General features: G+C 48.4%; 7 protein-coding genes across 7 annotated transcripts; 4 read left to right on the plus strand and 3 right to left on the minus strand.

Moving 5' to 3' along the window:
* Nucleotides 1-647: 647 nt before the first annotated feature.
* Nucleotides 648-842, plus strand: BC939DRAFT_378746 (uncharacterized protein; the record flags this gene model as incomplete). The annotated part of the gene is made up of 1 exon (XM_051551721.1): nucleotides 648-842. A coding segment is annotated over one exon (195 nt), but the record flags the coding sequence as incomplete, so codon positions are not given.
* Nucleotides 843-4546: 3704 nt separating this feature from the next.
* BC939DRAFT_470860 (centromere protein H (CENP-H)-domain-containing protein) lies at nucleotides 4547-5909 on the minus strand. Its single transcript, XM_051558171.1, has 6 exons — nucleotides 5521-5909; nucleotides 5378-5440; nucleotides 5172-5287; nucleotides 4947-5058; nucleotides 4783-4843; nucleotides 4547-4660 (listed from the first exon to the last, which is right to left on the minus strand). The coding sequence occupies exons 1-6, from the start codon at nucleotides 5685-5687 to the stop codon at nucleotides 4574-4576; spliced, it is 606 nt and encodes a 201-aa protein (XP_051406026.1). The 5' UTR covers nucleotides 5688-5909; the 3' UTR covers nucleotides 4547-4573.
* A 56-nt stretch (nucleotides 5910-5965) lies between these two features.
* On the minus strand, nucleotides 5966-8894 carry BC939DRAFT_470862 (uncharacterized protein). Its single transcript, XM_051558172.1, has 3 exons — nucleotides 8705-8894; nucleotides 6142-8601; nucleotides 5966-6053 (listed from the first exon to the last, which is right to left on the minus strand). The coding sequence occupies exons 2-3, from the start codon at nucleotides 8488-8490 to the stop codon at nucleotides 6003-6005; spliced, it is 2400 nt and encodes a 799-aa protein (XP_051406027.1). The 5' UTR covers nucleotides 8491-8601; nucleotides 8705-8894; the 3' UTR covers nucleotides 5966-6002.
* Nucleotides 8895-9388: 494 nt separating this feature from the next.
* Nucleotides 9389-10913, plus strand: BC939DRAFT_73409 (uncharacterized protein). The gene is made up of 2 exons (XM_051561869.1): nucleotides 9389-10519; nucleotides 10600-10913. The coding sequence occupies exons 1-2, from the start codon at nucleotides 9499-9501 to the stop codon at nucleotides 10869-10871; spliced, it is 1293 nt and encodes a 430-aa protein (XP_051406028.1). The 5' UTR covers nucleotides 9389-9498; the 3' UTR covers nucleotides 10872-10913.
* A 1141-nt stretch (nucleotides 10914-12054) lies between these two features.
* BC939DRAFT_73472 (uncharacterized protein) lies at nucleotides 12055-16388 on the plus strand. Its single transcript, XM_051561870.1, has 6 exons — nucleotides 12055-12441; nucleotides 12538-12819; nucleotides 12914-13748; nucleotides 13829-15267; nucleotides 15352-15630; nucleotides 15748-16388. The coding sequence occupies exons 1-6, from the start codon at nucleotides 12264-12266 to the stop codon at nucleotides 16245-16247; spliced, it is 3513 nt and encodes a 1170-aa protein (XP_051406029.1). The 5' UTR covers nucleotides 12055-12263; the 3' UTR covers nucleotides 16248-16388.
* BC939DRAFT_417687 (adenosylmethionine-8-amino-7-oxononanoate transaminase) lies at nucleotides 16354-19378 on the minus strand. Its single transcript, XM_051553024.1, has 5 exons — nucleotides 19062-19378; nucleotides 18886-18969; nucleotides 18638-18746; nucleotides 17070-18499; nucleotides 16354-16969 (listed from the first exon to the last, which is right to left on the minus strand). Exons 1-5 carry the CDS (start codon nucleotides 19257-19259, stop codon nucleotides 16388-16390), a joined length of 2403 nt encoding a protein of 800 aa, XP_051406030.1. The 5' UTR covers nucleotides 19260-19378; the 3' UTR covers nucleotides 16354-16387.
* Nucleotides 19379-20121: 743 nt separating this feature from the next.
* On the plus strand, nucleotides 20122-21014 carry BC939DRAFT_470869 (50S ribosomal protein L30e-like protein). The gene has a single exon (XM_051558173.1). The coding sequence runs from the start codon at nucleotides 20303-20305 to the stop codon at nucleotides 20783-20785; it is 483 nt and encodes a 160-aa protein (XP_051406031.1). The 5' UTR covers nucleotides 20122-20302; the 3' UTR covers nucleotides 20786-21014.
* Nucleotides 21015-21147: the final 133 nt, after the last annotated feature.

Here is a 21147-nt window from a genome sequence, read left to right on the forward strand (position 1 = left end):
TTCCCTGTCAGAGATTTGTATCTCTGTGATTGGACGGTGGTCACATGCACAAGACCAGAGGACTTCGGGCTCTTCTAGAAAAGCCTAGGAGTCCCGTTATCCTAGGTGGATACTCACCTACAGCCAGATCCATCCAGAACACTCTCTTTATTAGTAAGACCCAGCTTAGTAATACTCAAGCTGTAGACAACTATAAAAGGACGCGCCTAGTCTAGCTAGTTAGTCAGTCTAGTCTAGTCCTAGTCCCTGTCATAAAGTTCCTTGTCTCCAGTATCCTCTTGTCCCAAGACTCACCTTGTCAGCTCTTCCACATAAAACTCTTACATTCCCTTTATATTTTCTACCGACGGTGCTCTGGACTGTGGCTGCCTCCTGCACTATATTGACCTATGTAGTACGTACGAGCAGAGACAAGTACCCTTAACGTGGTGCAGACGGGTAGTGCTTTATAAGGGGCCCGTCTGCCCAGGAAATAAAGATCCCTCTCTTGTCTTGTTGACTTTCTGTCTGTAAGTAGATATAGGGGTTAAACATTGCACCTCCTTCTGGGATCGGAGTGCACTCAGGAAGCTTTGAAGTCCTCGGCCACAAAGAAGGACATTGTCCTCTATCATGCACTCATGTCCGAGGACTACAAGTGGAAGACCATGGAGGCATTCAGGCAAGGCAGCATTCTCTTGTTGCTATCTACAGAAGCTGCTGGAATGGGATGTGATATCAACAACGTCGACCGTATCGTTCAGGTCAAGTGTCCCACTAGTATTTCATCCTTTGTGCAGCGTCTTGACCGTGTAGCTCGTGATCCGAAACGTCAGGGACTCGGCATTTTATTGACACTACCGCCGCCCGATGGGACCAAGTACGCCGACGAGCATCTCAAGCAGTACATCACCACTCAAGAATGTCGCAGAAAAGTCCTCAATAACGTCTATGGCAATATGAATCATCCGAACGAGAATTGCTGCGATCTTTGTTACCCTACACAGAAATCTTCATATCCGCAGGGGCAGATCTCCTTCACAGAATTGCTGACCGTCTACATACCAAAAATTCGAGTCCCCATGCGCACGTTTGAGCAGAAAGAGCTGGCCAAGGAAGCACTGCGGAACTGGAGAGTAATGGCATTTAAGCGCGATTTAGCACCACTCTGTGACTCCTTTGAGCCGCGCTGCGTAATGACGGACAAAATGATCCAGGTGCTTGGGGAGGAATTTGCAAAAATCACAACACCCGCAGATATTCGTTCCATCATCACTTGGACATCTGTAGTTGAGCTACAAAGGCAGGAAGTAGCCGATATTCTCATTAAACTGAACAAGGATATTGACCAGTGATTCTCACCGGTAAATATTTTTTTCGCCGGTGAATTGTAGTGCAATTCTCGCAGTTCACTGGTGATTATTACCGGTGAACAAAGAGTCGGTGAAATCCAGTGAAATCCGGTAAAATTCGGTGAAACTCAGTGATATAAAAGTACTATTACTATATGTGGAATTCACCGGTGAAAAAATCACAAAAAAAGTTGTTCACCGCGGTTAACCGTTCACCGGTGAGAATCACTAATATTGACATGGCAAGTGCACGACCACCACAGGAAGCGGGCCAGTTCATTGATGGTCAAAGCGGAGCAAATATTGAAGTTGATCGAGAAGCAGATGAACCTCATCAAACGCCCGCTGCTCTGACTTCAAAGCCTACATCAAAACGACCGAATATATTCAAGAATAGGACTGCATCAAATTTCTTTAGTCCCAAGAAAAAACATATCCGGCATCAAAAAACAACCTAATATATTCCTCCGCTTGGTTGTCTTCGCTCTTCAGACCATCAACAACAGCAGCGTCTTGTTCGTCGCCGCCTAAATTGATGGTTTTCTCGACAAACTTCTCGAAGCGTCCAGCTATCAATTTTTCCACACCTTCACTAGCCAGGTTTTTCACAAGCGGCACATTGCCGAGAATGTCATGGTCCTTGAGCGACTGCTGGATTAATTGAATGTCCCGCTCTGCGGACAGTGTTGAGTGAAAAGAGCTGTTGTGTGTTATGTCGTACTCTGACTCAAGCGTCTTGGTGATCTTCGAGAATAAGCGGATATTTGTTGATAACTAGTTGGCTAGCATTTCCCATGACATGTTGCTCCCTTTCCCTAAGTGTATGGTCTTGGTCAGCAGGTCCGCTGGTCATATTTTCGATTCGCGATGTTGATGTTATTGTAAAGAATTGAAAACGGATGGTTCCGAACTGCCTCTCGGACTCTGCTGAGCATATCGTTCGATAGTTGTGCGAGGGCGTTATAGGTCGTCATAGGCGAAACACATAGACCGATAGTGGCGAGTACATTCACCACGCGCTTTGGACATCTTGTGGCCGCGAAGTATAGTCCGAAGATCATCTGCAAATGGTTCGACTGCTGGCTCTGACGAACTACCAGCACGCTGGCGATGGTTGATACATATTATCGAAGATTTTAATTCTTTTTACCTTCACCCAATATCATTCATACCTATTCAGAGGTGAGATATTTTTGGGATTAAAAATAAGTGAGAAAGAGATGTGGCTCCACACACCACACTGATTAGGTATTTATTTGTATAAGATATAATAGTGAGCTAGAGGTACACTTATTAAACTAAATATACAGTGAACCCGTGGTGAAATATGCGACAAGAAGGTTTTTCCTTCACTACCATACATGCCTTTACGCACAGACGTTCAAGCACACGAGGTTTTTTTATTCTTTTCCACCTCACCGTGGGACCATTCACGTTCAATTTCAGAGTGTGTTACACTCTCCCAGGGCGGAAGTTAGTGTGGTGTATTCACCACATTGTCTTGCTTATATAAAGCGCCCTATTTTCTGCATCCGCCACCACTCGGTGCCGATCCTTTAAGAAGAGCATTGTGCCCCTAGGACTACCCTTATATCCCTAGTCCCCTATACTAGACGCAGTTCTAGCTATTCCTTAGTATATAAGGCACGACCTGCCACTATTAAAAAGGCCATCTCGTTCTTCACAGTTATTCTTCCCCTATAGTCCACAACGTTTCTTCTCATTCCATTTCGGAAATCCAACCCAATTATCTTAAAAAATAATGGCTATGACCAATGAACAGGAGTTCCTTGAGAACAACAACGAGGATGACGATGCGGTGATTGAAGAGATCAAGAATGGGGGACCGAGCCCGGATCTTGTCAGAATAAGTGGCTGAAGATTGGGGCAAAGTTCGCGGTCTCCATTTCGCTTGGGCTGGTTGCTGGACCTGTTACGTTGGTTGTTGCAGGAGGACTCGTGTGTCGTGGCTAAGATATGCAGCGGACCTTCAGCAGATTTCGTCTATGATTGTGGAAAAGAGGCATTTATCACAGGAGCGACATGTGGTCTTGTAGGATCTGGAGCCTCTACTCTTGCCTCGAATCTGACAAAGGTGATTGGAAGGGAAGCTGGTAGAAGAATTGCGGTTGGTAGAGCAACAACTACTACACGTCTACTGATCAATACTGGGCAAGCTATATCAGTCGGTCAGAAGGTCGTTGCCCCTACAACTAAGGCGGCTTTGGACGTCTGGAACAGCGAGCGTGCAGCAGTGGACTAACTTCCAAAGGGGTTTGAAAGTCGTAGAGCAGCCTTCCAGGCGCGAGCAGTGCGTGCGTTACGCTGGCGGATCCACAAAAGAGTAAAAGTATTTCACCAAAAATAAAATTTCGATTTTAAAAATCCTAATAACGTGGCGAGCACCTCAGATAAAATAATTTGATATCGATTATAACCACTGGAGTTCATGCCATTGCGGTTCTATTGTTCTATTTGCTGAAAAAAAAGTAAACCTGCAAGGAATACTTTTATTTCCTGACCAAGTATATCGCAGCACCATGTACTCTGAAGACAGACCGAATAGTTTAAAAAAAATTGTTATTTTTATTGTAATTACAAAGGATACCATGAAGTCTATCCCCAGATACATAGTCAGGGTCTTTGACAAATGAAATTTAAACAGTGCAATAGATCACCTGGGGCTCACAAAGGACGAAAGTTAATTACATTCTTTGATTGAGTCCAGCATCCATTTGTCATCATGTTTTTTAACAGAGCTGTCATGACAACAACTTATCTTCTTAAAGCCTTCGGATGTTGCATGGAACTTCGGATGCCGCATGGTTATTAATATTTTGGGAGACTTCTCGGATTCGAATGTCTGACTGGGCAGCCAACATCCAACCTGGCGCCATCCGACCCTACAGCAGGGAAGCCTTGGCCAATATCTATCTAACGCCATTACTCCTATCACTGCCGCAAACCTGTAGGCCAAGCAATTGGTCCATGAAGATTCTGCACGCTGGAAACGAACTGTTCGTTTTCAGGTTTGAACGCGTACGGTTCGTTCTGCCTTACACAGAAAGTGTGCGCTGTGTGTTTGCCTTATCGGGAAGGTGTTCGTTTTACTTTTAAGTAGCTATTGAAAAATATATCTGGTTTGAATTAAAAATTGTATTCTATAAATATGGGGTGTTACTTACTGGCGAGGACTCTTTCACTCCATGAAGACAGGGTTTGTAATATGAGTGCAATGATATTTATTCTGCAGACCGCTTCAGCTTTAACATCAATTCTAGATAGTGTGGGTCATTGGCCCAGTCTATACCACTCTCCAGAATAAGACCCTATTCCGCATCAAAAGAAAAGAAAAAAAAATGGGCAAATGGGAAAAGACTTGATCAATTACGTGCCTATACACAGCATGCGGCATTACTCAATCCTTGTTCAAAAGCTTCCTGTCACTGACCTGGAGAACGTTCGAGACGACATTATGCTTGACAGTAATATTCCTCAATTCCTCTTCAACCCTATCATGACACGCCAATACCAAAGGAGTGAGTATTTGCAAGTAAAACTTTTGGCTGAAGCCATCACTGAGTCCTTTTTTTTTTTTTTTTTTTTTTGGCGTACTTCTGAAGCATGCGTCGGTTGCTTCCAGAATCCTGCGACGTCGCTGCTTCCTTCATAGCCGCTGTTTCCTGCGATAACAGCTGAACGAGTTTGCGATTCTCATCCTGGTAATCTGGAGAATGAAACAACAATACAGAATAAATGCTGCGTTTAGTAGAGCCATAGCCTTGAGTATATGTATAACAAGATCATCCTTCACCAACAAGCCGCTCGATCCTCACGAACCTAGGGCTTGAACTTGCGTCGCAGACAGGTCCCGCCTTGCATGCTGCAGATCACGATGGATATGCAAATACTCAGATACTGCCTCATCCCGCTCCTGAACCCCAGCTGCGATCAATCTAATGAAGCTCAGGCGAAGCATGGTTATTTCTTTGTATTCCGTGATTTTGATCCAAGTATACTGCATTTTTCATCGTCGCAAAACATACTTATCATCAGGATCCGGCTCGGCCTTGAACAAGCTTTTTAAAATCACCTGGTATGCATATGAGCTGTACAGATATTGGTCCCTAATTAGGTTCTCCCTCGTGCAGTGTTGAGAGGAGAACGCGTTTCTTGATGATGCCCGTACCTGTCAACAACTTTTGTCCGGATAGATTCCATGGACGCGGCTGTAAGCAGCTCCTGTTTGAGAAGATCAACCCTCCGTTCGGTTTCTCTCCGCGCGTCTTCGATTGAACCATCCTGACTTGATATAATTGTCGCGTCTGTAGACAAAGAGGAGAGGATCTTGAGCATGAGTTCCCATTCCAGCTGTGTTCTTGCCTGACATTCCCAACAGATGCTACCAACCCTGTCTGTCAGCGTATTCTAGTTCCCGAATCTGAGAATCTAGCCATGCTTCATAATCGGCTAGCTGAAGAACCTGATCCTCGAGGTTCGCGATCAGTGCTGCATTGCTGGGTGCTTCTACCGTGGTCATAGTACAGAATTCTTTGCTGGGAGCGTCCTTGGTGCCCTCAGAACATAAAAATGAGTAGCCAGATTCAAAAAGTCACAGTGAAGAGCCAGAATGCGCCACCAATTCAGAGTTTTTTTTATTTTATATGATGATTACGAAGAAGAGAGCGATAGTTCTAGGTTCTGTAGACTTGTATGGATTCTCTGTAACATTGTTGGAATTAATACGCGTTAGCAACCGATGCCTAAGAAATAGTATCCATAGATGTAGCAAAAAAAACTGGTTGCTTACCAAAAGACGCTGTTCCTGATGTGGGTCCAGCCCAGCAAATTCGATAATCTTACTCATGAATCGAACCACAAACTGGACATAGATCAGACCAATGCCACCAGTGCCTGAAGCCATAGCTCCACTACCAGCAAATACTGTTAGAGACGTGATGGCAGCTGCAGCACGAGCAGACGAGGACATCATTGTAGATCCTGATGGGAGCGATACTGTTCCGAACGATGGTGTCCATGACGATGTCAGGAACGTGGTGTCACCGAATCCATTGAACGGCGCGGGGGCCATGGATGATGGTATCGCAGGCAGACTGGTAGATGGACTCGAAAAAGTCGACGTGCTCTGATATCCACAGCCAAGAATTTCAGCCATTGACTCACAAAGCTCGAGACCCGTCTCCACGAGTACTGAGGATAAAGATTCCATAGCAATCCGCCGTTGAAGCAGTGTTGGATCAACAGGTGTACGCCGCTGATTTTGAATAGCCGCGCGGGGGAGACGTTGTTGGTGATGGTGCTGGTAAGATGTATTGTCGCTATGCAAAGATACTGAGCTCGGCGATCCTGACATGATATCCATGGCTTCATCTTGATCACTGGAGGTCCCACTAGCTCCTTGGCACGTACTGTGTTCATCGTGCTCACTCTGTCCGCCAAAACCATCTACTGAGGTGCCGGATCCTTGTCCATCGTACTCCTCCTCTTCATGCATCTCCATCACACACTGCAATAATCGGCTAACGTTTTCGAAAAGCTCCATCGTTTTCAAGCACACTCGTCGACTGAGGCTAGTAGGCGGATGATGTTGATGCTGCTGTTGCCTGCGAAGACTCGCTACTAGAGAGGGGCTACCAGGGCTCGCCAGCTTCCTAATATGACCAACCGACGCCTTGCTTGTCTTCAAGACATGCTCTTTTCGCTTGGCAAGCGCAAATGTACAGTATTGGCTGGTCAACTCCACCCAGGCAGTGACAAGCATCGGACATATTTTCCCGGCCAGTTCAAGGCAAGATCTTGATAACAACGCACCTTGAAGCACCAAATCCATTGCCTCCGTAACTGAACGACCCATTGATAAGCTGCCCTCGTCGTCGTCCATCATTTCCATCTCCATCTCGGAGGGACTGGATGTGGATTGGGTGTGGACAGCACTCTCCAGTGCAAGGTTCACTTCGCCCCTGATCTTGATGGTCAGCATCTTGGCAAGATTCAAAATCCAGTCTTGCGTCCCCTGGATAAGTTCCTCCATCGCTGGTAAGCCTAATGCTCTCCACTCCAAGCCATGGTTCCGAAGCGCCTCTCCAAACAGTGTCCTCTGGTAGTCAATTACTTCCTGAGATCGCGTCAAATCCTCGGATAAGTCCTGCGGATGATGGAACCGACCCGATAATGTCTCCCGCATGCTCTCCACCACTTGCACATAATGTACGATCTGCTCAATCGATCCCTCGTGTACGGACCACTGAGGGCATATACGGTTAATGCCCATCTCGAAATCTGGTCCGCAGAGCCACTGAGCACTCTCGAGGATTGTATCAACTGTTGATTGAATAGTATTATAAACTGCAATTTCCTGATCCTGACTTTGAGTAGGCATATGCGAGAAGGACTGTTGGTTCACTATCTGCGAAAACCCGTCACCCAGAGAGCCCAAAGCCGCTACCAAAACCTTTGCGTTAGAGATCATCATAGATTCGAACGCCTGGAGGTTCTGATATCCACGTTTGGACGCTTGCTCCATGATCCAAGCCCTCATATCCTTTGACTGAGTAGATGTGCATTTTGTAGTCGAGACGATTCGATGGAAGAGAGCGAGTCTAGTTGCCATGGCCAAATAATGATGAGCAGACGATCGAAGAAACTGTTGCCCTGTCCGGCCTTCGCGCCTCAAAAGCAGTCCACTGGACTGCGATGATCTCCTGGGGTCCAGAAAAATATTAGATGACGCTGTGTTCTGAGCAAACGACTCGAATGATGTACCAGACGACGGTGCAGACATTACAAAGGGGCTCGAAGTCGAAGAAAAGGACGAGAACAAATCATCGCCACTAGCGTGTGAGAGGAATCCCGGGCTTGGACTTGGAGGATGGCTGCTGACCGGTGTAGTAGGGTTCGAGCGATTTCTAGCAGCTTTTCGGTATTTTCGTGGCTCTGACGATACGATGCTTGCAGGGTGATGCTGAGCTTGCTGCTCAGGCCTTTGGAGAGAATGAGGCGAACCCATTGGGTCTTGCAAGCGATAAAAGCCACGCGAGTTTTCAAGTCCAGTCTGATAACTACCGGCTGCGTTCTGCGTGTCCGTGGACGAGCTGACGTGAAGGCTGGATGCAAGTCGGGCTGTGAGATGATCGGTCATGCGCTGCGACTTGCTGGTACGATCCGATAGCGAGAATGAGTCTTTCTTGCGTTTGAGTGGAGAGGAGAAAGTGGGATCATGAGGACTAGATATGGGTGGTGTAGGGGGCAACTGGTCTACGTTATCACACAGGATTGTTAGTTGTCTTGAGCACGATGGAGTCTAGCTGGAATCAGCGGCGAACTCCATGAAGATAATGATGACCAACACATACGTTTCTTTTTCGAGTCCTGGCTATGGTGTTCGCGTGGCCAAAGAGGTTGAAGATCCTCGTCCATCAGGATGCTCTCTAATAGCAGAACGACGTTTGCAGTAACGTAGTAAGGATCAACCGTCAACGTGTACAGCATAATCGGCCGGCAACACCCATAAATAGCTTACCCATAGCGCTTAGTAGCGTGTTAACAGCATTGCTCCAGATCTTGTTCGCGCCAGACATGCCTCTTGGTTTCGCATATGATCCCATGGTACCGAAATAAATGTGCTGCTGCCTATGTTCCAAGGCGATCAAAGTCTGCTGGATCCTCCCAGAGCTGGTCGTCGTCTTCGTCGTCTTCGTCGTCTTCGTCGCCTTCTTCCCACACGACCTCAAAGTCCAGATCAAAGACAATGAAGGATAGTACCGCGATAATAAGCACGGTTGTAGGGCGGAATAGGACCTTGGCCAGGCTTAAGAAGAGTGCCTGGTAGGTGAATCGCACAGGTTGGAATGCTGCGATCCTGAAGAGTCCGAGGAATGAGGTATTGAACGAGCCGCTGCCAGTGTTTAGACCAAGAAGACCAAGCATTTGCCCTGTCTGTTCGTTCGTTGCTCGCTTAGTTGCTTCCGTAGTGCTGCAGTTATGACAATGCTTAGGATGAGGTCGATGTCAAAGTGGTTCGTCAAGGTCGAATATCGATTTTGGCGGCAAAAGAGACCACAGTTGAAAAAGACAGTCATGGCGCCTTCATTTTGGGTTGGCTATGAAGGCGCTCATACATTATGTTTTGTGAGGGATCATCAAAGTCATGCGAAGCAACATCGTCAAGAGAGCAGGAAGAGATCTCCGGCAGGATTACATTCAGCAGTACTTAAAGTCATTCCTCCGAAAAGTTCATCCAGATCTCTTTCAAAACCACCCAAAGGAGCAGCTTCAGAACAGTGCCTCGCTACAGGACCTCTTGCCCTTGGTCGGCCACGAAAACAACAGGGGAGCGACCCTGCGCCCTTCGCCTGCCGGGACCAATTCACCGACAAAACTAGTGTTCTATCTAAAGCCGAAAAACGATCAATCCTCATCGCCTCGATCTTCAAATGATCCTCCAAAAGCACCAACTCTCGATCCAACTGCCAGTGATCTCAAATTTGTGGAACATACACTACCCGCACTCGATCTCCAGATAACTATGTCGAGCGATGGTAGAAGTGCCAAGGGCGAGGCTCTAGAGCAGGAAGCCAAGTCATGGCAAATGGTGCAGTCATTCTTCGACCTTTGCAAAAAAGTAGATATATCAGTCAAAGATATCGATCAGCAGGAAGTTGTCCAGCATCTTGACCAGTCGATCCAGGAGGCAACAACAACAACGCAGTCGAATCGGCATCGCGCCCCACAGAAACCTCTTTCAGAAGTTTTTGAGGAAGATCTTCGGAATTCATTTGCGGAATCTGGAATAGGAGTTAGCGACCAGGCTATGAACGAGGACATCAGTTCGACGCATCTCGACAAGATCGGCGGTACTGCAACAGCATTGGATGCCCAGGTGATGATTAAATCAAACCAACTGCTTTTCAAAAGTCCTAAGCTTTCAGCCTCGCGATTAAGCAAAGTGGTTCGGACCTGGATCCATTGGCAAGAGGAGGACCAGCAATTGGAAGGATCTCTCAGTAACAAGCAACCGTCGAGAACGTCATTCCATATTGGCGACTGGTGGAGGAAGGTTCCTGTCATGATTTTGAGTTCTGAAAAAGAGCGAACAGAGGTCTCGCATGGTCACAACGGTCAATCTATCAAGGGTATGCTTGTGGTCGATCAAGAAATGTCCAAGCATGGTAAGGATCAACTATGTAACGGTTTATTATGTTTACTACTGCGAAAAAAGTTGCTTTCTAACCTAGCTATAACTTTTCAGACATGACAGAGTACTTGAGTTGCAACCTGAAAAGGATCAAGGATGAATACAGGGACATGCTGCAGGCAGCAACTCTCGCATCGTCACTGTCTCCGTTGTCTCACACCCGTGCTTCTGATCGCCCTTGGGAAAAGGGCCAGCAGGATATATCGCCACATCCAACCCTGCCACTCTCGCACGAGGCTGCGTCGTATCTCGAGCGTATGAGGACCAGAGCAATGCTACAGAGTGCCAAGTCCCGATCCAAATACAATAAAAGATATCAGGGATGAGTTTAGGTATAAAAATAGATGGACTTCCAAAACCTCCTGCACGAATGCCCCAGCTACCGCTTTGAGGTGAAAGACTATGTTTCAGTCCAATGAACTCAAAGGCAGGGTCCTACAAGGACTCCAATGACGGCCGCTGTTAGTAGCGAGGGCAATTTGATTGAACCGATGTGTTCATCAGCGTTGCTCCCTCGAGAGAAATACCGTATGTTGATGGAGTAAGGAATGTTGTACGCAGGGGCGACTTGTAGCGGCACCAACAGCAATAACGAAAGGATGACGAATATGACCCCTTTACCATTGCAGATCGGCACTAGATGGTCTCCGGACAAGGGTTGTTCCCTCTCGCCATGCAGCAATGCCTATCAGTTGAGAATTTTTTCACAGAAATCAAGGAAACCATGGAAGCAGTGGAAGCGGACGCACAGAACACACAGCCCCAACCATAAACTTTAATTGTCGTACAGGTGCGTCAACATATGAGACCTCCAGTCAACGTACATGTTACAGGTGTCAGTCCATGAAAAGGTATGGCCATGTCTTGCTTTGCCTTTGTCTTGTCCGTCATAAAAGAGAACCATGTTCCCGCTGTCGAATTCTTCTCTTCTCCTTTTGTTCCTTCCCATTCCTTTCCTGATTTTCATTTGAAGCAAATCGCATTCATCCTCACAACCAAGCAACAAAAGCAGCAGCAAACAACAATTACATCTATCTGAATGGTTGATAGCAAACCCCCGATCCTCCACAGCAATGCCACCGCCGATCCAGCTCACTCCCCCAGCAAGCGCCTCTCCTTTGCCGCCAATCTAGATAGCGAGGCTGTCCAGGGCATCCCCGCTGCACTGCCTGGTGCCAGTACCTCGAATGCGGAGGGATACTCCATCTACTCCAACATCAAGGATGGCAAGGTGTGGCCTTTGTTGGCCATGGGAACAGCACCGACAGAGCAACAATCATTCCTAGCTCATGACTCGTGAATGTGTAGATACGATAGTAAGTACTCACCTGAAATATTTTCCTCGCCCCATTCAACTATAGGCTAGTATTGAACACCAGATCGACATCAACGGTAAGTTATTGACCTGGAATGTCCTGCAATCCACGCATGTTCAAACACTTCAGCTGCACTATCTAACCCACGCTTACTGCCTCTTTGTAATCCCATGGCTTGTCCCATGAACGCTTTCTTGCTTTTCCAAATGTCCATCATCACTGCTATCAACACTATTACCATCTTTGCCATCCACCTGGATCCTGACTGATCTTTATGCCCGACACTCTATCCTTTGTAATCCTTCATACCGATCCCTGACCCTTACAGTCGTCGATCTCTTCGACGTCAAGAGTAACAAAGAAATCTCACTCGAGGAGATCTTGGATGGGCTGCGATACGTCATGGAGTACCGCATCAAGGGCGGCCGCTTTCCCAGTCTCGACTACGACATTATGAAGCGCCTCGCTGATGGTCTTTTGCTGAACATGGGCCACTATGCAAAAAAGGGCCGTTTCCATCAATCATTGTCGGAAGAGGCCGATGTTGCCTTTCAACTCTTTGGAGAGTTCCTCCTAGAAGGTACGTTGCCCATACAGAACATAGCATTGCGCCTATATGATGTACTCAGGCAGCAAACATATAATAGTAATGCAACACGCTCTACAACCAAAATAGTCCAAGAGTTTCGTCAGGCTGTGGGAGAGAAGCCGGTGTCGGATCTGCGTCATTCCCTTAAACTGGACGTCCGCTGCGGCTCTGGGTCTACAGAACAGGAGCAACAGTCCGCGGTAGCACTGATCGCTCTCTTGACAACCATCTACCCCCAATTCTCAGACTGGAGAGAGTTGGTCAAGAGCGAGAGCCAAGCGAGCGTGCAAAAATGCATGCGAGAGCATGCCGATTTCGTCAAGGCCGAGAAGATGCCTGAGATGCCTGGCGTCATTCTCGCGCCTCAAGGTACTTTGCAAAACGCGCTTTCTTGTTGTTTTGGACGATACCGATGATATAAAGACGGTGCCTTTTCTAACCGTTCTACTGCTACTCGAATTAGCCCTTTGCTTCGATCGTAGGATAAAGCGATGCCTGAAAATGTTCCGAACTTCGCTCGACACTGGACTGCCGTCGGAGGTTATACTCACCTTACGTGAGCATTATGGACGAAATGTTCTACCGCAACCCCCCACCACCTCCGTCTTCAAGATGATCTGGACGCAATTCACGGACTTCATGATCCTTCTTCTTCTTGCGGTCGCCGTCTTGATGGCAGCCACAAAGGACTTTATCCCAATGGCCGTCCTCTTGATCGTCGTAATACTTAACGCCATCATTGGATTCACGCAGGAGTACAAGGCTGGCAAGGCTCTTGACGCACTGACCAAGCTCTCTGTCCCCAAGGCGCAAGTGCTCCGTGATGGAGCGACATCGATCGTTGATTCTGAGGAACTTGTTCCAGGAGATATCGTCATTCTGGAAGAAGGAGAATCTGTCCCCGCAGATCTGCGACTTGCCGAGGTCTCTCAGCTCGAGATCATCGAATCTATCCTTACAGGAGAGTCCGTTGCCGTAAACAAGGATCCCAGGGAAATTAGGACCCTTACTCGTAAACTCCCCTTGGGTGATTGCAAAGGAAACGCATTCATGTCCACTGTTGTCGCCAAAGGTCGCGGCAAGGGCATCGTCGTCCGAACAGGCCGTCAGACGGAGATGGGAAGGATCAGTGCCGCCATCACTGGTCAAGGTAAAATGCTGACACCTGTTCAGCGCAAACTCGCCATGCTTGGCAAATTGCTGGTCGTCTTTGCCATTGTTCTTTGTGCTGTCATGGCAGGTGTCAGAATCGCGTATCATCCTCATGAGGTCGGAGAGTCGCTGAAACTTGCGTTGAGGTAATTTATTTTGTCTATTGTGAGCGACTGTATAGAATCGGCTGGTAAGTACAATTTTAACAGGACATTTCCATCTATAGCTTGGCTGTCTCCGTCATTCCGGAGGGTTTGGTAGCCGTTGTCACCGTTACCATGGCCTTAGGAGTTCGTCGCATGGCTGCCAGGAAAGCTATTGTTCGCACTCTTCCAGCGGTGGAAACTTTGGGCAGCGTCACCTTCATCTGTTCTGACAAGACAGGTACACTTACCGAGGGCAAGATGGGCGCGGCGGAACTGTGGACAAGTGATGGTTCTGCGTATGGATTCACGGAAAGCACCAGTCTGGATCCCAACAAAGGCGATGTAACTCTCAAGGCAGGCCCCGGAGAGACGCCTCAAGTGTTGGGCAAGACTTTGAACGACGTACCATCTCAGATGTTGATCTCACTCATGGTCTCCTCACTCTGCAACAACTCATCCGTGGTGATGAAAGACGAAATCGAAGATGACAACGCTAAGACCATGGTCAACATCAACTCTGAAAACAATATGGAGCCCGAAGGCGCTGCTCAGTCAGAGGTGGAGTGGAAGGGTATCGGCGACCCGACAGAGGTAGCCCTGGTTGTCGCCGCACAAAAGGCCGGATTTCCAAAGGCGTTTTTTCAGGAGCTCGGATATACTCGGATTTATGAGCAGGCCTTTGACAGTGAACGTAAGGTTATGAGCGTCGTGTACAAGGCTCCACTAGACAATGCCGGCGTAGCGGGTGGGCATTATGAATTCGTATTGGCTAAGGGCGCACCCGAGGAGATCCTGAACCGTTGTGTTAGCTACCTTCCACCTGTTGCGCCAGGTGCAGTGTCTTCCCCGCTGGAAGTCTTAAGACCAAGTGATCATGATCTGACAAAGCCGGTTACGGAAGAGTTTTACGACCATGTTTCAGAGGCATCAGGAAGAATGGCCGATGATGGTCTTCGCGTCCTTGGATTGGCATTCAAGAAAGTCAAGGTCAACGGAGGGGGAGCGCCAAGTGAGAGCGTCGGAGACGGACTCGACAATATCGACAACGTTAAGAACGTAAAAGAGGCAGCCCCTCCAACACACAAGCTAACAGAAGTCGACCTTATGACAGCCGCAAACGTTGCAGCACAGGGAGATGACGATGACGAGGAGGAAATCCCTCCGGGCTACTCTGAGAGCGAATTGGTATTCCTGGGGCTGATCGGCTTAATTGATCCTGCTCGTGCAGGTGTCAAAGAAAGTGTCCGAATCTGCAAACAAGCCGGTATTACAGTGGTCATGATCACTGGTGACCATATCAAGACTGCAAGTGCGATCGCGAAAGAGCTGGGTATCCTTGAGGATGGTGGACGCGCTATCAAGGGCGAGGAGCTGGACCTCTTGTCAGAACAGGCGATTGCAGAACTGAAGCCCTTCCCCAACGTTTTTGCCCGCGTCTCGCCCGATAACAAATTGAAGCTGGTTACTGCACTGAAGAGCCGAGGTGACTCTGTTGCCATGACAGGAGATGGTGTCAACGGTAAGTGCAGGCGATTTGTAACTGCTGCTACCCAAATTTATCCACCGTCTTACTTATACTTTTGAATGATCCGTCTTGTCATAGATGCCCCTGCTATCAAGGCAGCCAACGTCGGAGTGGCCATGGGTATCGCTGGAACGGACATCACGAAACAAGCTGCTGACATTGTTTTAGCGGACGACAATTTTAACACCATCGTCGAGGCCGTCGAGGAGGGCCGTCGTGTGTTCGACAACATTCTCAAGTTCATTGTCTATCTCTTGAGCTGCAATTGCGCAGAGATCTTCTTGTTTCTCCTGTGCACCATTGTCAACGTGCCTCTGCCATTTACCGTCACTATGATTTTGTGGGCGAACATCATCGGTAAGATTGTAGTCTGGGATCTCATTCTCTTGCCCTGCTGTTGCTGTTGTTGTTGTTGGTTTGGTTTGGGCCTCGCCTAACGCGCCAATATATTGATGTTCCGTCAAACAACGATAGCCGATGTACCTCCGGCTATGGCACTCGGAGTTGAGCCTGCAGAACCAGGCCTGATGAACCGCAATCCACGCTCCCCCAAGCGTGGCATTGTCACCCCAACGTCGTTTTTGGTGATCATTTTCCAGTCCTTCTCGATGATGCTCATGACGTTTGCTGTCTACATGTGGGCAGATAGGTCGGAGGAGCATCTTAGCTACGCGCACTCGGAGGCGTTCACGTTCTTGACGACTCTACAGCTCTTGCAGGGATTTCTCTCACGGACTATGCGTACGTCGCTCTTCAGGACCAACGTCTTCGGAAACAGGTGGATGGTCTACGGTGTGATGACCAGTTTCGTGCTAATGATCATTGGTATCTACACGCCCGGATTCAACGGGGTCTTGGACTTGGTTCCTGTCTACGGAAAGACGTGGGCCAAGGTTGTGGTTGGCTGCATCATATTGATCCTTCTGAGCGAAGCGGAAAAGTTTGCTCTGAGACGCGGCAGATGGACCATTTAAGCAGCAATAGGCATCAACATATCTCAACCATCGCGTGGTCGTGTATGTGCCATGTAAATAGTTCTTTATCGTTCTACTAACATCACTAATATAAATCATAATAAACATCATTTTTAATACTGTGAGTCTAGACGAACTTTCTATAGTTTACCCTCGAGCGTCCTCAACAAAATGTTCTCGACCTTGGCCAGCTGCTCCCTGGTCGAGACTTGGGACGCAATCATATACACAACATTTCCTAAAGGTCTTCCAAAGACCGCAACCTCCATCTCACTATCCTCATGCTCCTTCTCCCGGAGTCGCCTCTGCACCTGCTGCGACAGCAACGACGCGTATCCGGAAGGTCCGTTCGTCTCACGCATCTGGATGGCCAAAACACTGCCAAGAGGCACAACACCCTCGACAATGTCCATGCGCGAAATCTTGTCGACAACCTTTTGATCCCAAAGGCTCCAGACGCCCAAATTGCCATAGGGCTGAGCACCCCAATCTTGGCGGGCCTGATCCGCATCGCCGTGGGATTCCATCTGGCGGTAGGTCCGCAAGCTGGTATTGGCGACCGCGCAGCCGATGGGGTGGGCCGTGTAAGAGTGACCGTGAAGCAAGGCATCAGTCTTTGTCTCACTCAAAAAGTTGTTAAAGACCGCATCGGTCGTCAGGGTGGTGGCCAGAGTAATCAGACCACCAGTCAGTAACTTGGCGTAGGCTGCAATGTCAGGAGTCTATGCATGAAGTCGCAAATCAAATGTTTAGATGACCGCGATAGTTTGATCCGCGTAACAATGAGAACAACTAACCAAAAAAGAGACACGAAATACTTACCACTTGCAACATGTCAGCCGCAGACTTGCGTCCGAGACGCCAGCAGCCGCTAAAGACCTCATCAAAGACCACAGGAAGTCCCTTCCAGTTGTTCTTGACGGGGACATGTGCGTTCTTGCTAGGCGAGGTCTCCGTTCCGAATCCCTTAAACGCCCTCACTTCCTCAACCAAACATCTCTGGAACGCAGGATCGACCCAGATCATTCCTCCAGCGCCCATCAAGACCGGTTCCATAAGCACCGCACCAAATGACCGCTTCTCCTGCTGGGTCAAACGCGTCAGCGTTTCCCGGATATGGCTGCGGTAAATCTCCAATCGCGGATCATTTGCTGCAGGCTTTGTGAAGACCGAGGAGAGATTGTCGGTCGTGATCTTCATCGGTTCCTTACTGTTCGTCATCTCTGCAGGAATCATGATCTGGAACTGTGAATCCTTGAACAACACAGTAGGCGGGCTGAACCAATGACCATGAGATTTGTACCAGGTCACCTGCGCGTTATACGCATTAGGCGAGCACGCGTTCATGGCTCCGATGGTATCACCATGATATCCTCCATCCACACCAATGACCTCAACACGGCCTGTGGCCTGACCCAGGTTGGCATATCGATCCTGACTCGCCTTCAGCGCCATCTTGAGCGCTACCTCAATTGCCGTACTTCCGTTGTCAGAAAAGAACACCCTCGATGCCCAGTCCTGGCCAACAGTGTCCAGCAGTGTCTCTGCCAGTTTCACAGCGGGCTCGTGTGCACACTCCGGGAACATGACGTGTCCATATCTTCCGGACGCATAGGCAGCCGATTGAGTCAATGCTGGAGATCCATGTCCCAGTCCCTGAGTCCACCAACTGGCGCATCCATCAAACATCTCTTTCCAGGTCCCTTCCTGGTTTCCGTTGGCGCCTGTGGCGGCTTTCTCCTTGGGGTCGACATACGTCGTCATGATATCTCCATAAGCGGAATCGATCACCGTGACCTCCTTGACGGTCTGATGCTGCGTGAAGGGCCACCAGATCGAAGTCCTCGCCTTATCTGCCAACTCCTCCAACCGATCCAGTCGGCTATGATGCGCCTTATCCAGCTCCTGTACTACATCCTTGAAATAGTCCTCCGTCTTTCGGTAGTACTCATGCAATTGCTCCGCATCTGCTTTGAGATCCGCAAGTTTCTCTGGTGGCGATGGCAAGACATGGATCAGAGGGCGGTTCTCGGCTTTGGCGAGGTAACGTTCCAGAAATTGATGGTTCCTTGATTTGTTATCGAAGAGCATCAAGGCCGGAATATCGTATCCGTATTGGTGCAGTGATTCGTAGGAAGTCAGGGTGGTGGAGATGCCGCCAAGATGACTATCGCCGATCAAGACGGTGGGCAAGCGAAGAGGGCGGTAGAATTTCGATTGCAGTTCCCCAGACATGATCGGGCTGTTGACACCTATGTGTATACATCAAGAAGAACCGGATTTGTTAGTTTGAGCAGCAGATGTAATAGTTCAAGATTTCGGATCGGTTCATTAGAGACGCGACTAAACTGTGTGTAAAATATCTCATTCGCATTTGAGAAAACACGTACCTCCCGCGGTTTCGAGGAGCGCCCATCCCTTGTCTGTCTGTCCAAGACTCTGCTTGAAGGTGCGGATTGAGTTGATGGTAGCCTGAAGGACCTCCGTGTCTGGCGGAGGCTGTAATTGAACGGAGGTTTTTTTTTTTTTGTGGGGAAAGTGACGATCAGTCATAGTGCGCCATAAAATAGATGATCAATCCTCGTCGCGATTTATGGCAGGCGTGGGGCAGATTACTCCCCCATACATTTTGTCTTACCTCACTGGTGGCGATGTGAGGGCTCACAGGATCTGGATAAGCGTATAACCGGCTGGTTTCGACAAGAGGCGCATATGTCTTGACATGCCTATGGGGGCCATAGTCGAATTGTTAGTCCTGATCAAATCACGAGCCAGCAATGAGCTGGAATCTCCATGAGTCTCATGAACATGAACATGCCTGGCATCGCAGTCGACAGGATAGCCGGTCTGCACGGGCTTGACGTAGAATGCCTTTGTCTTTTTCTTATCGGCGCCAATTGACAAGGCAGCAGCGGCACGGACGAGGCCGGTGGAGAGGATAGTCTTACCGACGTTTGTGTTGGCGGCAAAGACCTGGTAGGCCTGAAACGACCGCGTGGGCAGGTGGGCCATGGAAGAATAAGATGAGTGGAGAAGATGGAGCAGAGGAGGAAGAAAGGAAGAGCGGAGTGAATCTCTGGGGTTGGCGCTCGCTTGCTTTTTTTTTCTCACACTCGCCCAGAGAGTGCTTTCCTCCTGTGGGGAACCACTCCGTCTTTCTTTCAGGGACAAAGGATCTTCGATCCAGTGGCTTGCAATCCCTCCCCGCCAAAATTTCATTCCCTAAATGAACAAATGAACATGTCCTCCCTCCTTTTTTTCAAGCTCCCTTATTCTTCAACACCAACACTCAACGAGGAATAGCACACACAGCTTCATTCTGAACTCAGCATGCACAATGGTACGCATCAACTTCACTTCAGGGCCACCTCGCCTTGCCTTGTCCATTCAGGAATCAGTTTTGGCGAAAAGGAGCTGTTCATTCTTTTGGCGTTTAACCTCAGGAAGCACCCTATCAAATTTCGGCGCGTCTTCCTGGCAGTTGTGGCCATTTTCTTGAAAGGATATACTCCAGGGGACCTCAGAAAAGAATGTTACCTTTTTTTTTTTTTTTTTTTTTTTTTGGTGGCAATACACATAAACATCATCCTTTTGTCAACGCACTTACATGGAACTGCGGCCTTAACCACCTTTTGTATTGCTTTTTGCATCTGTTATCGATACAGCCCGCTACCAGGAAGCGAATCGACGCCTTAGCGGCTGCTCTTGCTCTCCCGCCATATTTCCATAGCGGTCATTACAATATTACCACAGCAGCCCCCAAGGAGACATCGATCAAGGATAAAGACAAGGGCAAGGATAAGGACAAAAACAATAGCAAAAGCAATGACAATGATAATGGCAATGACAATGGCAAGAGCAAGAGCAAGGGCAAGGGCAAGGGCAAAGGCAAAGACAAAACATCCAAATCGGAAGGTTCAGAGCAATCTGGCCTCGACAGATGGCCAGAGTATGTTCGGTTCAAGCGTGAAAAGGCGAAGGCAGATCCGCGCTTAAAGTACCTCGACTACAGCAATAGACCCCGGCCCTTGAACAGGAAGGTGGCTATACGGCTCATGAAGTTTCTGAACAAGTATCGTCCTGAGACTCGCAAACAGAACAAGGAGCGCATGAAGGATAAGGCTGAGCGGGAGAAGAATGGCGAGGCTGTCGAGTGCGAGAAGATCCAGGTCCTAAAGCACGGAATCAACCACGTTGCGGCACTCATCGACGCCAAGAAGGCCAAGTTAGTGATTATCGCGTCCGATATTGAGCCCTCAGAGATTGTCATGTGGTTGCCTGGCTTCTGTCGCAAAAAGGGTGTCCCGTACACCATTGTCGATAATAAGCTTCGTCTGGGTACGCTGGTGAACAAGAAGGCGGCACCGGTTGTTGCGCTTACGGATATTAAGACTGAGGACAAAGACGCATTCTATATCCTAGTCAGTGATATCAGGAAGAGCACCGTCGAGGATAACGAGGCTGCTCGCAAGTCGCATATGCGTAGAGGGCTCTATGACCTGCCTTTGGCAGCCGGTCTCTTCTCGAAATATTTGTGAATGCTTTTCAGCCTCGCCAGGAGTCTCAGGGATAGCCTACAAGATAACACCCGTCGCATTGCGCTGGACTACCAAACTTACCTGCATTTCAAGCTTCTCAATTTCGTCGAAAACCTCCTTCTCTCACCATGGCTTCCACATTGTACATCTGCACCTTCCTCAGCCTCTTGCTCTCTCCCTTTCCTTTGACACTGCTTGAAATTAAATATTGTACATATATATTTAAATACCAACATGGCTCCTATGGCCATTTTATTTTTAACCAAAGGTCGCAATGGGGACATTGATCGAGAAGACGTTGATGATCGGCAGATTGTTGTACGATAGCCGGGCATTCTCCTTTTGCTCTTTAGTGACCCTAC

The sequence above is a fragment of the Gamsiella multidivaricata genome (genome assembly GCF_025024155.1).
Source record: "Gamsiella multidivaricata strain RSA 2152 chromosome Unknown BC939scaffold_152, whole genome shotgun sequence".
In the NCBI taxonomy this organism is placed as follows: Eukaryota; Fungi; Mortierellomycota; class Mortierellomycetes; order Mortierellales; family Mortierellaceae; genus Gamsiella; species Gamsiella multidivaricata.